Raw genomic sequence first — 14,298 nt, 5'->3', positions numbered from 1 at the left:
CGCAATATCAATCAAAAACGGCAACCTTTGCATCTTTCTCGAATGTCAGTCATCCGGGCGGGTTACGGTCACGCCCAACTGGAATCTTCAGGTTTGTTGAATTTGGGGGAACGCCCCCCCCTCACCCCCCAGCTTTTTCGACATTCGTGCTAGCAGGCTGACAATTTTGAACATCCATAGTCATTTGGCAAGCCCGCTGCGCCTTGCGTAGTGTTCCTGATGGACGCAAGAAGAGCAGCGGCCGGACGCCCTGGCCGGAGGGCGTCGTGAGGGCGGAAGGCGCAGAAAGTAGCGCAATCTTCCGGCATTCGGGGCTACGCGCGCTTGTTGCCGAGGTCCCACGTTGCGCCTTTTTGGCTGCTGAGATCACGCCACAAGTTTCAGTGATTAGTTCCTATTTTGCATCTTAATCCTGTTTTAAAATAAAAATATATATATTTTATTATTTCCATTACTCGCCCCTCAGTTCCCCGCCATAAAGTCTAAGCGAACATATTTGCTGGGCTTTACATCTCGTTCCGGCCGTTCCTTACGGAGGGATTGAACCTGACGCGCCAAAAAAAAAAGATGAGCGATGATGATGCACCTGCGAATCTTGACGCTTAAATACGAAGCAGAGTCGGGCGGCGGGGCCCGATAACGTTTCTCATTGATGCGCCAAGGTATCGGGAAGGGCTTTCTTTGAAAAAAAAAAAGTGCCGTACCGTTTGGTTGTTTTTGTGTCCGCCGGCTCCGATTGGTCCTCGGAACACCCCTTTGATGCTCCTGAGCTGTCCGTCACGCAGGTGGGTGGAGCTGATCACGATGTAGTAGCACGCCATTGGAAGCTCCTCGACCACTTTTTCCCGGACTGGCGCTGAGAGCGCCAGGCGCGCCGGCCCTACCCGAAGACGAGAGTTGACTCCCCCTCGCGCTGCCGCTCGGGCCGATGAATTCTCTTTCTTCGGCAAGTTTCTCCTTGAAATATTTCGCAGGTCTCTTGTCCTAAATGCGCCCGCTTCTTTTCTCCCCCTTGGCTTTGGCTCAGGGCTTCCTCCCAAATGTTGAGTGCCCCCGGTACGCCCGCCGCAATCGCGGCTCCCTCTCCTCCTCCTCCTCGCACACTTTTTCCTCCGCTGCTGCTCTGCTGTGTCCTGTCAGCGTGGGCTCAGAGAAGAAGAAGAAGAAGAGGAAGAGGAAGCATGGGCAGCATTGTCAGCGTGCCGCCGCCGCCGCGTTCTCCCGGCCAGCTTAACTGCGCGACGTTCCGGCCGCACGTGTTGAGTGGCCGCACTGATCTTTGGCTGCGCGGCCAGAGGAGGGCTTTGCTCCCCCGTTACCCGCCGTTACCATCTGCCCTTTTTAACGCATGGAGTGCTGACGCTTGCTCTCTCTCTCTCTCTCTCTTGCTCGCCCCTTGCTTGCCATCCCTCCTCTCCTCTCTTGCCGCCTTAATCATCTCCAGCTCCAGCTTTTCATCCTCCTCCTCCTCTCCAGCCAAAGGAGACAAGCTCCACCTACCGGCAAGCAGGGAAGCGGTGTGGAGAAATTCCCCTCTTATTTCAACCCTACGGAAAACTCTTTGAGCATTAAGGTCCATGTACGAGGACGCGCTTTGCCCTGCTCACAATTGGGACAAATAGTCGGATAATTGCATGTGATGCGTGAAGAAAAAAAAAATGGCACGAGCTGACATTCGTGTGCCACTATAGTTGTACCTAGAGGTACGCCTTTTTCAGATACTGGACCACGTTTTCTTTTTTTTCCCCCCTCGACTTGCAAACGCAAATAAGGTGGCGGTGAACTCAAGCAAGCAGCAGTTTGGCAGATATCGGAAGAGTCTTCAAAATGGTCACGCTCGGTTGAACCGAAGTTCAATAAATAAATGAATAGTAAGAATAAAAGATATTTTCCACATTGCGTATGACAAACAACTACAACCGCATCACGGCGCCTCAGCTAGCTTAATGCTAACACACAATGGAAAACGCCATACGCGGGCTAGCCCAAAGAGCACCGATTGCCCCTTTAGCCCTTTCGGTCGCCGATATTTTGAACAGCATGCGGGCAGATAAACCAGGCACTCACAGGCACATATTCTTGATCCTCTGTAAAAAAAAAAAACAACTATTACTCGAGCTTACAGAGGAGCTGAGGAAAGTGGCCCTCGAGGACCAGAGTTGCATGCCCATGATTGCCTCGCGTTCTATTTCATTCTGTATGACCTCATCATCCAGCTTCTTATTCAAATAACACGTGCTCTACACGACGTACATTATCGTTGTTTTGGGGGTGGGAGGCTGGAAAGGATGAATGGTCTTTCTAGTCATTTCCATTGGGAAAGATAACTTGAGATGAGTGTTTGGAGTTTACGAGAGTGGTCGCGCAGTCAATATCTCAAGGCAACCCTGCAGTACCTCTCGTGACGCGTTAGATGTTAAATTGTCTAACGTCACGGGGGATGCTATGTGCTTTGACCAGCCGCATGCAGTTGTCCCACTGGTATGCCAAAAGTTGGCCTTGGGGGGGGGGGGGTATACGGACCTTAAGATGGCTCTCCGGGATATTGAAAAGATGCGGCAAAGGCTGGGCATCGGGAGCGGCCGCTTCGCATCCGAAGTCTGGAGCCCTTAACAAAACAGGTCTTTCTTTTATTGATTTTGGAAGGAAAACGCCACGAGGCATCCTCCGACTGTTTATGATCCTGAACATTGTGCGGCAGATGAATCCATAAATGAATCCAACAAGTTAGTCATTGGTTCAAATGTGAGGCGGGGAACCCGGTCGGTCGGCGGCCGCGAGCCGACCGGGATCTTAGCTCGTAAAAGGAGGAAGACGCGCAGCAGCGCCTTCCCATCCGCTCCGGCGTGCGCGGTGGCTTTTGCTAAAGCGTATTCTGGGAAATAATTGTCGGCGGGAGAGCATTTGCTTCCTCTCTGTGACCGCCGGCGCGAGGACTTTGTTGCCGCGGCCGAGAGTTTGAAACCGCACAAATCCTCTAAGCCTAATGGCAACTTTCTTGAAAGCAAACAAGAGAAGCGCGCAAATTGCCTCTTCTGGTCGTTGGCTCTTATTAACCTTTCCGCGGGACATCATTAACGTGCACTCACCGGCCACAACATTAGGAACACAAGCCCTCCATTTTCCCGCCCGGTGTCACGAGAGTGACGGTCCAGCTTGGACCACGCAAGCGTCTTTCATTTCTTCTGCCCTCTGGGCAGCCAAGTATCATCTAAAAGCAGAGGTGGGCAATTGTTGCGCTCAAGGCCCAAAATAAATAAGTTTAAGTGTGTGTGTGTGTGTGTGTGGGGGGGGGGGGGCTTGTCGCCGGGGACAAAAATACGTTGCGGAAAACATTCAAACTTGTTGTTGACCCGCGTTACCTTGAAACACGTCTGCGGCGTCCCGAAACAAATCTCCAACTTGACTTTACAGGTTCTCTAAGCATTGCGGACAACATTTGAAGAAGGGTGGGCCGCTGCGCAATCCCCAATACGGCCACAAAAATCCAGGCCGGATGACAAACAAATGACTAATTGGGAAGGCGGCTTTTATTTGACGCTATTTATTTCTTTTTTGTTGTCGTCGTCGTCGTCGCAGTGTTGAATTGCAGCGTTTGCGCGGGGAGTTGGGCCGCGGCGGGATTGTCAGGACTCCTCCCCGGAGAATCTCTTTCTCTCTTCTCTCCGTCTCTCTCTCACACACACACACACCGAGCAAATACTGCTGCAGAGCGTCGAGGAAAATAAAGGCCACTCTAAGCGGCTTATCTGATGAATTTCCCTCCCGTGATCCACGGCTGTAATAATAAGCTTAAAAACCTCCCCTAAGCGCCGCTCGATTCATTTGACACAAATGCAAATGTTGCCCGTTTAACTCCTTGCTGGGCTCGCTATTTATTTACTCTTTGATTCTCTGTAAACGGGCACATTATGGAAGCGGTAAACATCGGTTTGCCGGAGCGCGTGGGGGGGGGGGGGGGCTGTTTGCAAGATAAAGAGGAAAATGTCACATACGCACTTTGCTAGTGTTGCGCGACTTTATTTAATAATACATCACACGCACGCCGGGAGCTATACGTGCGCGCGCGGCGGCGGAGTGGCAAGCCTGAAGGAATTCCCCCCCCCCCCTCACCCCACCCACATTTCTCCCCGCGACAGGGGCACCGTGTTTTGCTGCTTTACGATAAGAGTGTGTGAACTCCGACACGCTCTGCCGAACCATGAGATGGTCCAACATGGTGGACGGAGAAGACTTGAGCCTTTTTTCATTCGAAGATCCTCCTCCGTTTTACTGCAATAGCGCACTGAATTTAAAAAACAAACAAACAAAAACATTGACATGCGGCGGTTAGGAAGCATCTTAAATCGTTTGTCCGCAGTTTCCTCCAAAAAGAAAAAAAAAAGGCGACGATATTCCAAGGTATCGGGGATCGCAAGCTGGTCAATCCCGGCCATGGCATACTGAAGCAAGTCTTCTTGGCCAGTAGTGGGCGCTACACTGCACTGCTTTCACACAACTGTGAATCACCTTTTGCGTCCGGAGGAAAAGTGTTTGAGTGCAATTATCCGTCACCGTCTTCATAAACGTTTAATGCGTCAAAAGTACTTGTGCTATCGCTACTTGGGATTGGCGAGTAAACGAGCGATTGGCCATATTGGGATCGCTCTGGGAAAAAAAAAAAAAGCTGCGAAGAACAATCCTACTTCCGCATCTGTCCAAATACGATCAATTTCTTGCGTTTTCCACAGATCCAAACTTTTGGTTGGTCTGCGCGTCGTCTGTCATTCGGACGCATTACGAACCAATTCCGAGCGTTGAAAGTAGCTTGAGAACCAAACTGTCTGAGATATATCGTAACGCTCACTCTGCGGTAGCCGTGCGATTTGTGTCGCCTCAAGATTATTAGCATTTAAAAAAGACATTTTAAAAGACCAAAATGATTGAAAATAGCTGCGTCGGATACATTTAAGTAAGGCTGTTAAAAATGGACGGCTTTAATGCTTCGGTGCCGAACGAACTGGTCGGCCACAAAGGAAAGTGCCTGGCGATGCCTTTCGACCAATGAAAATGCAGCTTAGTCGGCGCATGTTTTTTGCTTGTTTTTTTTTTTTTTTTTTTTTAATTGCATGGCGCAGAGATGACTTTGAGAAAATCCTCCGAGGGAATTTGGCCAAATGAGCCCCAAGCAGAGGCAGCTATCCTCGACAGATGGGTGATGCTAAATCGCTCGAGCCATCTAAATGAGGGCGGAGCACGGCGTCAAAGTCAGCCGGAGGCATCGCACTTCCGATTTATGGAATCCGATGGCACGCAGCTTCAAGTTTAGGGGCACCAAAGGAACAGGAAAAGTCACGGTCGCGAGTCGCTAACGCTGCTACGGCGAGCGCTAACTAGCGTGCGCGCGTTAGCAACGTTGGCGTGTTCGCGGGGGCCGCCACAGGCCGGTTGCAACATCTGGGGCGGTTGCTGAGTCGCCTCATGTTCAAACACTATTGATTGTTCTTTGATCCCGAATTAATTATTCAGGCACATTTGCGGGAGGGGCAGAAATTTGATCCTGGGGTGAAATGGCTTAACTACTCGGGGGGGGGGGCAGTTGCACAAATTGAAAAACGTGCCATCTATTGCCTACGACGACTAGTAGTGCCCTTTTTGGCCAACTGGTTGGCAATTAAACCTTTGCGGGCAAATGATTGTGCTGCACGAGTAAAATGACGAGGCCGTAACACGTCGGCATGTGTCGTGCGCTCGCGGCACCAAAAGGTTATCAATTGCCACCAATTTGGCAGTTGGACAATTGAAATCGTCTTCATATGAGGCAAAGCATTACGAGCACATGGACCTTGAGCGGGCTTGTCAAGGACATCAAAGAAAAATGCTCAAACCACTTTGCCGCAGCCAGATTGGACGAGAGCGCAGAGGCGCACGTCGGCTGGCATGTCGACACTGAAAGCCCCCCCCCCCCCATATCCCTCCCAGGGACGCTACAGACGGGACAGCCGGAGCCGTCCTACGGACCCTCTCATCCAGACGCTGAAATGTCAGAAAAATGTCAGGGGGAAACCCGAGTTGGCTCGGCCACGGCGGCTCCCGAGCGATGTCGTTGAAGAGCAACAAAGGCCAAAGCTGTGCCGTCACGCCGCACTTCGCCTTGTTAAAGTAGAGCACAAGGTTGCCTCAAATGTTGCCCACTCGCCGTCCGTTGCGGACCCACTTGCAAAACCTGCCAAACGGCTTACAAAACAAAGACCAAATTGCGGATGTAAAAGAAGATGAACCGCGAACGTGGCAAGGGGGGGGGGGGGGCGGCGCATTTCATCCGATCGGTCCGTCCGCGAAGAACATTTGGGAGGAGTCAAGCCGTAGCGTGCAAACGTTGCAGTTCTTAACACGCAATCGGTCGGCAGGAATCGCCGGCCATTTGGCAAAACTTAGCTCCTCCTCTAAGCCGTTGGCACGCCACCAACGGCGCACCTCCCTGCCCGCTCCACGCACCGCCGCAAGCGCCCGCCGCCAACGCCAACTGCAAAAGCTGTGCCTTCAAACACACACAGAAAAAAAAAAAAAAAGGAGGACAGATAAGACTCTCTAACAAGAGAAGATGTATATTTGAGATGATAATCTACCAGCATCTCTCATTGGGAGATGCTTTCTGTGTTTCTGGCACACATGCACGCACCCGCACCTCACGCACGTACAGGCTGCGCATTTTTTTTCTTAGGGGGGAAAAAAATAATGTCACTTTATTTTCATTACAGTGCAACTTTTCCCTTAAAAAAAAAAAAACAGCTTTTCCCCATCATGGCACTAAAATGTTTTTTCTAAATAGGCAACTTCGGGGCCTTTTGGGGGTACAGCACACAGGGTTACGTTTGATGGCCATTCATGTTATCAGGGGTGGGGGTGTTGGGGGGGGGGGGGGGTTCTTCTTAAATTGTCTCCCCTTATGGGCTCCCTGGACCCAAAAAGTTGGAGAAGCCCAGTCGCACCTTTGACGTGACTTGTTGGAGGTTTCCTTTCTTGCCCCCCCATGGCCTGCCTGCCCTAGCGCTTGCTCATGTGGGCTTCACTTGTTATCCAAACGTACGGGGGGGGAGGGGGGGGGGCATGCTTCTCGATCCTCTCCGTATGGAAAAGGACAACTTCGATTGTGAATTGGAGCCGTAGGGCTTTAAAAAACCGAAAGTGAAGACGGGGCTCATGGTCTGTAGTTCCGCAACTGGCGGTAGAATCCCGAGTTGGGTCGACTCGAAGGCCTGGCCAGCTTGACCTGGCGGAAGGCCTCGTCGAACAGAAGCCCTTCTCGCCACATCAAGTAGGCCGTGACGATGGAGGAAGCGCGGGACACGCCGGCATTGCAGTGAACGAGGACCACGCCATCCTGAAGACGGGGAGAGAGAGAGCAGGAGGTGCGGTCTGATGATGAGTACTCGAGTACTTGCTGAGGTCACGTGGCCGAAATTCTTTTTACCGCCTGCCCGCAGTGCCGTGATGAAATCACATCTCGAGACGGACCCAAAGCTCGCCGCGTCCTTTTGCGCCCAACCTCTTGTTTCTTTCCGCATGTCAATCAATGGCCAACATGATCTAATCATCCAATTCCTGCTTTCTGTGCTTTGCTTTCAAACAGAACCCGATCCGGCAGCCCCGCAGGGCTCGCGCGGGCTAACGTAAACCACACGCGCAGATAAGAATAGTCATCTTTTATGACTCACTATCAGTCAGAGAGGTCGCTCCGTTGCATGATCGGCGCAGGCTTTTTTTTTTTTTTTTTTTTTTTTTGCCGTAGTTACGCAGAGCGGGCCTGGCTTTCATACTATTCAGGGGATTAAAAAAAAACAAAAAACAGCTGCGATGTGAAAATTGCCCGAGTTGAGATAATCCATCACGGGCAACATGGAAACGTAATTTGCTTTTGATCCGAGTGTTCTCCTTTTTGTCCTTATTTGACAGCGCCGGGCTCGAGTGCTTTCATGTCAGCGCGCGCATCGCATTGTTCCGGCACGCAGGACAGCGCGCGCATCGCATTGTTCCGGCACGCAGGAGGAACCGCGGGGGGTCCGCCAGGAACGCCATCCGATAAAAGCAGTTCACAGGTGAAGAAAGGGACACTCAGAAGTGGACTCGGTGCCAGCTTGGCCTTTGTGCTGAGCTCACGGGGCATTTCCAAAGTAGTTGTCGCAGATTGGAGCCACCTCAACGCGGGAAATAATTTGCCCCCGTGGTGCGAGTGCGCCGCGAAGGCTTTCGGCGTGTCAAAAACGATGCATCGAGACATCGCCGGCGCAGCGATGCGCGGCTTTCAACTAATTTGGGCTTCGGCCGTCGCTTAAGTAACGACGCGCGGCGCCGACGGTGCGCGTGGGTTGATTGAGCTCATCTCCCCCTGACACCCGACTGGAGAGCGCCTCTTCAAGAAAATCCCCGCGCGTACCTGTTCCCGGGCCCGCTCGATAAAGGAGCCGCACTCGTTCACGTATGAAGTGATGTCCGTTTCCGGGAGGTCCCGGATCCGGACGGTCTTGTAGAGCAGCCGATCGGGGAAGGCGTTGGCCACCCCGTAGGCCACGTTGAGCACGTGCGACACTTGCGAGACACGCAGGCAATGAATGAGGCACCTTGAGCTAACGAGCCTCCGTCGCCATGACACGATGGCGACGGACAGGGAGCGGGAAAATGAGGCAGGTGTGACGGTGTCCGTTTCCAAGGGCGGAAAGGAGGAGTGTCCATTATCAGACAGATGGCGTCCATTCATTTCGTCGTCGGTCGTCTCCTCTCTCACTTAACCTCAGAGGCCGCAATCCTCTCCTCCGGTCTCTTGACATCGCACGGCTCATTTCCCTCCTTTTTTGCGCTTGCCCCCCTTCGTCACTTTTGCCGGATTGCGCCGAGCGACCGTGACAAAGACTTGTGAAATGAAGCGGAAACTTCCTCATTTCCGCAATGAAACGGTTTATTTTTATTGATTTATTTAAACCCGTCCCATTTCATCGTCGTCAGCGATATGGCGACCTCCTACTGGTCGGTCAGAGCAAAAACGTGCATAACGCACATGAATACGTTTAATCGATCACTATCTCTCGAGAGTATTTCATTTGAACGTTTTACTCCTTTGCCATGTCATTGGATCAATGTTTATTGTCAACTGCTGTGGCATGCTTTTATATTGCCCCCCCCCCCTTTTCTTTTCTTTTTTTTTTTTTTGTATTGATGGTTTCTATACCGCAACGTGATAGCTGTGGTATTAGGAGGTGGATTAATTACGGTAAATCCCCAGCGACCAAATGCACCTTCCAGCACTGTACTGTCTATCTACGGGCAGCTGAATAGGGACCCCCCCCCCCCCCTATAAAAGCACTCGCACTTCACTCGAGTTGAACTCAAACCGGCAATAAAAACAGGAGTACGGGATGAGTAAAATGATGACTGCGGTGTACTCACAGTGCACCGCAAGTGTTGTGTTCAGCAAATGGCGAGCGGCGGCGCAACGTGAATGGCACTTTTGTGGCTCATTAAGGAGGCCCGGACGCGTACGAGCGGGTTCGGGGAGGGCAACGGATGACGTTCGCTCCGAATGCCGCCGCATCTGCTTGGAAAGAAAGGCAGCCGGGATGCCGCGGCCAGTCCGGCTGATGGCCTCTCGTATATGTACATTAGCACGCATTAGCATGTTAGCATGCGATCGATGGCGATAATTACTTGGCGGCGTGTCACAGGTGCGTGCCGGGATTAGATTACAAGAGTCACTTAGCGTGATTAACGACCTCATCGGGGCGCATAAACAAAAATCCAAGCAGACGTCAGCATTTTTGTCTTTTTACTCGATTTGATGGAGAATTTAAGCGGCGCGGCTGAGCGAGTGACGTCACGAGCTGCGGCCTGCGGCGGCTCCTTGCAAGTCTCCTCATTTTGCACTTGCATGTTTCTCCGTTTCTATCGTTCAGTAAGCACGAATCTTTTTTTGTTAAGTTAGGAAATCAATGTTGTTTCTGCTGTCTAAACTCATAATCATAACAAAAACAAATCGGATTTTTCTTCATCAACTCATCAAGTTGCTCACAATTTGTAAGTTGGGCCCCTTGTAAGTGATGGTACTGCTGTATTACAAAAAGCTATGCAAAGTACAACCACAATAGTACCCGAATAAACATTGCAAAATACACTCCTCCTTTGAGAAAATCAATCAAAACTGAGCATTATTTATGATCTGTGTCGGGATATCCGAAGGAAGACCAATTCACGACTTCATGGAGCATTCTTTCGGCCTTTTTGATCCATTTTAAGAACTTGCCTTCACCAAGGATGACGAGTCGAAGTGGGCGACTTGGACTCTTGTTTCCCCCCCCCCCCCCCCCCCCACTGTATTTTCATCCCCTCAAGATATCTTGCACAAACATTTCTGCTTCGCTATTTTTCGGATGGACTTTCAAAGGTCTGAAAATGGTCTCGAGGACAGGGCATAAATTTTCAGTGATAAATTAATGGCCCTCATTTTGGGAAGAGTTGTCGGTAAAGCCGACATTTTTGAAAAAGCCCTTCTGTTGTCGGGTTGTGCGCTCGATAAAGTGGCCATTCGGAGGTGGCAAAATGCGCTCGCGTCTCATGAGCTTCAACGAGCAGCAGGGAACGGCCGGCAAAGCTCCCTCCGAGCGACCATCCCCGGGGGCGAGAGCCTTTCCTCGGAGCCTTGCCGGGATCATTTACTCCCCCTACTGAGCGGGAGCGCCCCTGCACGAGTCTGCCCGCTTCTAATCTCATGTGATCGCCACACGGCAAGGACACGCCCCGCGCTATTGATTCTTTCCTCCACTGACCCGATATCTCTGCAAGGTGTCCATGTCGTGGGCCGCATCCTGAGAAGCTGAAAGTGCAGGAAAACATGATGTCAGAAAAGAGAGTTGGAAGCAAAACAAACACAAAAAGAAATCGGCCGTGGGCTCGGATGAACTGCCGGGTTTTTTTTTTTGCTGATTTTGTGACTCATTATGATGCAAAACGGGAACTCGATCACAATCAATTTGCGTTGGCGTTTTCTGACCGTCGATTCAAAATAATGTCTTGTTTTTGAAGGGAGGGTTGTCAATATACGGTATTTTGTTCATCAAATTCATTTGTGATTCTAAAAAAAAAACAAACCATCAGTTGGATTGTCAAATGAATTGTTAGTTGGAGCCCTCCCGCCATGGCAACCATCAATACTATTGTGATGGGTGAGGTCCAACTAGGAATTTTTCATCTTCGGGGGGGGTAGCGCGAGAGTCGTATCAGAGATGGGACGTCAATTACCTCCTCAAATCCAAAATGTCCCCCACGAGTTGTGTTTGCGCACGTCAGGAAAAATAAGTGTAAAAGGGAATGTCTCCTCAGAGGGAAAATTCAAGGGTTCGTCTTTCCTAAAAATGGATGAGGAGAGTGGAAAGCGTTTGTAGTGTACGTGCGGGGAAGTGCGTCATCTTGAAATGAGTTTGCACAGGAGAAGAAGGCGGGCAGACACCAAATCCCAGCAGAGATGTAAGCGGGCGGGTGGACGTCGTGGCACGCGCTGACACCGATTGGCCGACACGCAGGAAAAACGAGCGCCACGTCAACGCCGTTAAGAGCTAATGTGCCGTAAAGGAAACGCTCACTTTTATTGAGCCGAACAGATGCAATATTTATATTGATCCCCGCTGAAGAGTCGGCTTGTCTTCCAGGCGAAGGGTTACGTGCGCGTCTACTGGAACCGAACGGCCACGCCGAGCTGTCGGGGAGTTGGGTGTCGGGCTCAAGGACATTCCGACGGGATGCGCTGGTTTGCAAGGCACAACTATGTTGGCGCCCCACCGGCTGGTGTTATTCGGTTCGTTTCTTTCCCGTAGACTTTTTATCAAACGGAGAGCCACCAAAACGTACTGCAGCGACATGGTGTAAAAATAGACTTTGAAAATGAGTGTTTCCTCCTCGTGTGTGTTGAGATGATTCACGGCTAGCGCAACCTGAATTCTGCCATCCAAGAAATGCGCGCAAGCATTTCCGTTGGTCTAAAAAAAAAAAAAAAAAAATGGACCCGACGGACAGACTTTGTGCAGCCGACTGGCAGCTACATGAAACAAATAAAGCATGTTGACCTTTCGCTTGAGGCACGGTTGACCGTTCGGTGCCACTGATCCACTCCCGAATATGCAATACATTAGAAATGAATACCATCTATAAGGTTTTAATGTACGCTTCTGACTGTGTGAATTGAATATCGCGGGGACGCATCCTTCTGCTGTCTTGTCTATGCAGCTGTTGTGAAAGCCCTCCATCAATAATGATGGATTGCGGTTACTCCTTTTAATTGTCTCCTCATAATGTGCTGCTTTATTGTTTCTTCATTTTGTTTTGCGTTTCAGTCCGTAGATCCCGGTGCCTTAAGATACACGTTTAATCCGTTTCCGTGAACCCGTAACTCAAAACACGGCAATTTGGTTCACACGGGGCAAAGATGTGCTTGATCAACCGTCCGCCGATGTAGGGAACAGGGAAAGGCTCCTCGCAATTTGAATAAGTGCAATTTCTAATGTATGGATAACATGACCAATGCGATAAAGAGACTTGTAGTTGAAGGAGCACGTGGGCTATTGTTCCGTTTGATTACCCAGCAGTAAGAAGGGTCGAACCACTCCAACTTGAAGGTCCAGACTTTTATCCTCCACAAATCCGCATCCGTTTGCGTCCTCCAGCTCCTCCACCTGTGTGCCGCCATCAGTGGTCCTCTCCAACAGCTTCCTGCCCGTCACCGTGGTAACGCGGGTGCACTGTTTCCTCAGGCGGCTTTTGGAGAAGCCCTGGATCTCCCCGGACAGTGAATGCATCGCAGGAGGGCCGAATAAAGCTGTAAGAGATGCAACATGGAGAAATGTAGCAAGTTTAGCAAGAAAGAAAGTTGTTGGGGGGGGGGGGGGCCTTGATTAATTGCGTCTATGAACAAAAGTTGCATTACAAATGACAATTATTGAAATCTGTCGTTTTTCCCCCCCCCCCGACATAACATTAAAATGTAGTTAGTTAAAGTTATGAGTGGGCGGCCCGGTAGTCCAGTGGTCAGCACGTCGAATTCACAGTGCAGAGGTACCGGGTTCGATTCTAGCTCTGGCCTCCCTGTGTGGAGTTTGCATGTTCTCCCCGGGTGTGGGTTTTCTCCGGGTGCTCCGGTTTCCTCCCACATTCCAAAAACATGCATGGCGGGCTGATTGAACACTCTAAATTGTCCCTAGGTGTGAGTGCGGGCGTGCATGGTTGTTTTGTCGCTGTGTGCCCTGCGATTGGCTGGCAACCAATTCGGGGTGTCCCCCGCCTACAGCCCGAAGACAGCTGGGATAGGCTCCAGCACCCCCCGCGACCCTAAAGAGGATGGCGCGGTTCGGAAGATGAATGAATGAATGAATGAATATAGTTATGAGTAAAACAAGGTAAAAAAAAAGCGTAGCTTTGCAGGTAGTTAAAAACGATTAGTGTACTCGCCTCATTTAAAACATGCAGGAGGATTCTTGAAACAACATGCAACGAGAAGGTTTTATAATCGCGGTCCCAAGCCTTTTCGTAACACTTAAGCGGATGCAGTCAATAACTAAATTGAGAGAAAAAGAACATTCGCCAGTTGCATTGACAACGTTCAAGAGCTACACAGGCAGAGAAGCCGGAAATACGTCATAAGATGCGTTCATCGTCTTCGGGAAATGTAGGAAAAGTGAAAATCCACCAGACGGAGAATTTCTTCTCCATTGTCTGACACGGCTCATCTACAAGAAAAAGTAAATATGTAGTTCTTTCTTTATGATATGGTGACTACTCCAGATTACTTCTCACTTTTATGTGAAAATCTGACTGTAAAATAAGCAAAATTGCTTTTTATTCGCCTAATGCCAATATGCAAGATCTGAATTTTCTCTTGGTAAAATTCCTTTGAGTTCCTCCTCAATTCTGTTCTTTGTTTCTAACGGCACTTGGTTGACAGAGTCCCGTGATGAAAAAAAAGACATTTGCCCCCTTCTCAATCAAGCCTTTTCTATCACGGGCAAGTTCAACCTCCCCTGAATGTTTTGGGAACATGGGAAGAAACCAGAGTATCGGGAGAAAACCCTGCATGCGGACACGGGGATAGATAATACTGGTGAGCACGTTCACCTCACGGTGCAGAGGTTTTGGGTTCGATTCCGGCCCCGGCCTTCCTGTGAGGAGTTTACATATTCTCCTCGTGCCCATGCGGTGTACTCAATTTTCCTCCCACCTTCCAAAAAACATGCACGGTAGTTTAGTTGGAACGTTCGAAATTGTCCTCAAGTTTGATTGTGC

At 50.3% G+C, this 14,298-nt stretch overlaps 2 protein-coding genes across 2 annotated transcripts in view; both read right to left on the bottom strand.

Annotated features, from left to right (window-relative positions):
- The window catches only part of LOC147198782 (uncharacterized), a 30,495-nt gene extending 28,009 nt beyond the window's left edge, over positions 1-2,486 (bottom strand). Inside the window, exon 1 of the mRNA XM_086122200.1 lies at positions 705-2,486. Within this exon, the coding sequence (XP_085978326.1) occupies positions 705-821 (117 nt within the window). The 5' untranslated portion in view covers positions 822-2,486. The remainder of the gene's footprint in view (positions 1-704) is intronic.
- A 1,271-nt stretch (positions 2,487-3,757) lies between these two features.
- LOC147198781 (dual specificity protein phosphatase 19-like) lies at positions 3,758-13,638 on the bottom strand. The gene is made up of 5 exons (XM_086122546.1): positions 13,468-13,638; positions 12,602-12,838; positions 10,797-10,843; positions 8,417-8,569; positions 3,758-7,363 (listed from the first exon to the last, which is right to left on the bottom strand). The coding sequence occupies exons 2-5, from the start codon at positions 12,816-12,818 to the stop codon at positions 7,181-7,183; spliced, it is 600 nt and encodes a 199-aa protein (XP_085978672.1). The 5' UTR covers positions 12,819-12,838; positions 13,468-13,638; the 3' UTR covers positions 3,758-7,180.
- Positions 13,639-14,298: the final 660 nt, after the last annotated feature.

Source organism: Hippocampus guttulatus, chromosome 10 (genome assembly GCF_054856545.1).
Source record: "Hippocampus guttulatus isolate MCC_2025c chromosome 10, RoL_Hgut_1.0, whole genome shotgun sequence".
Taxonomy (NCBI): Eukaryota; Metazoa; Chordata; class Actinopteri; order Syngnathiformes; family Syngnathidae; genus Hippocampus; species Hippocampus guttulatus.
Note: the sequence above shows the minus strand (reverse complement) of the source record. Positions and strands in the feature narration are given on the sequence as shown.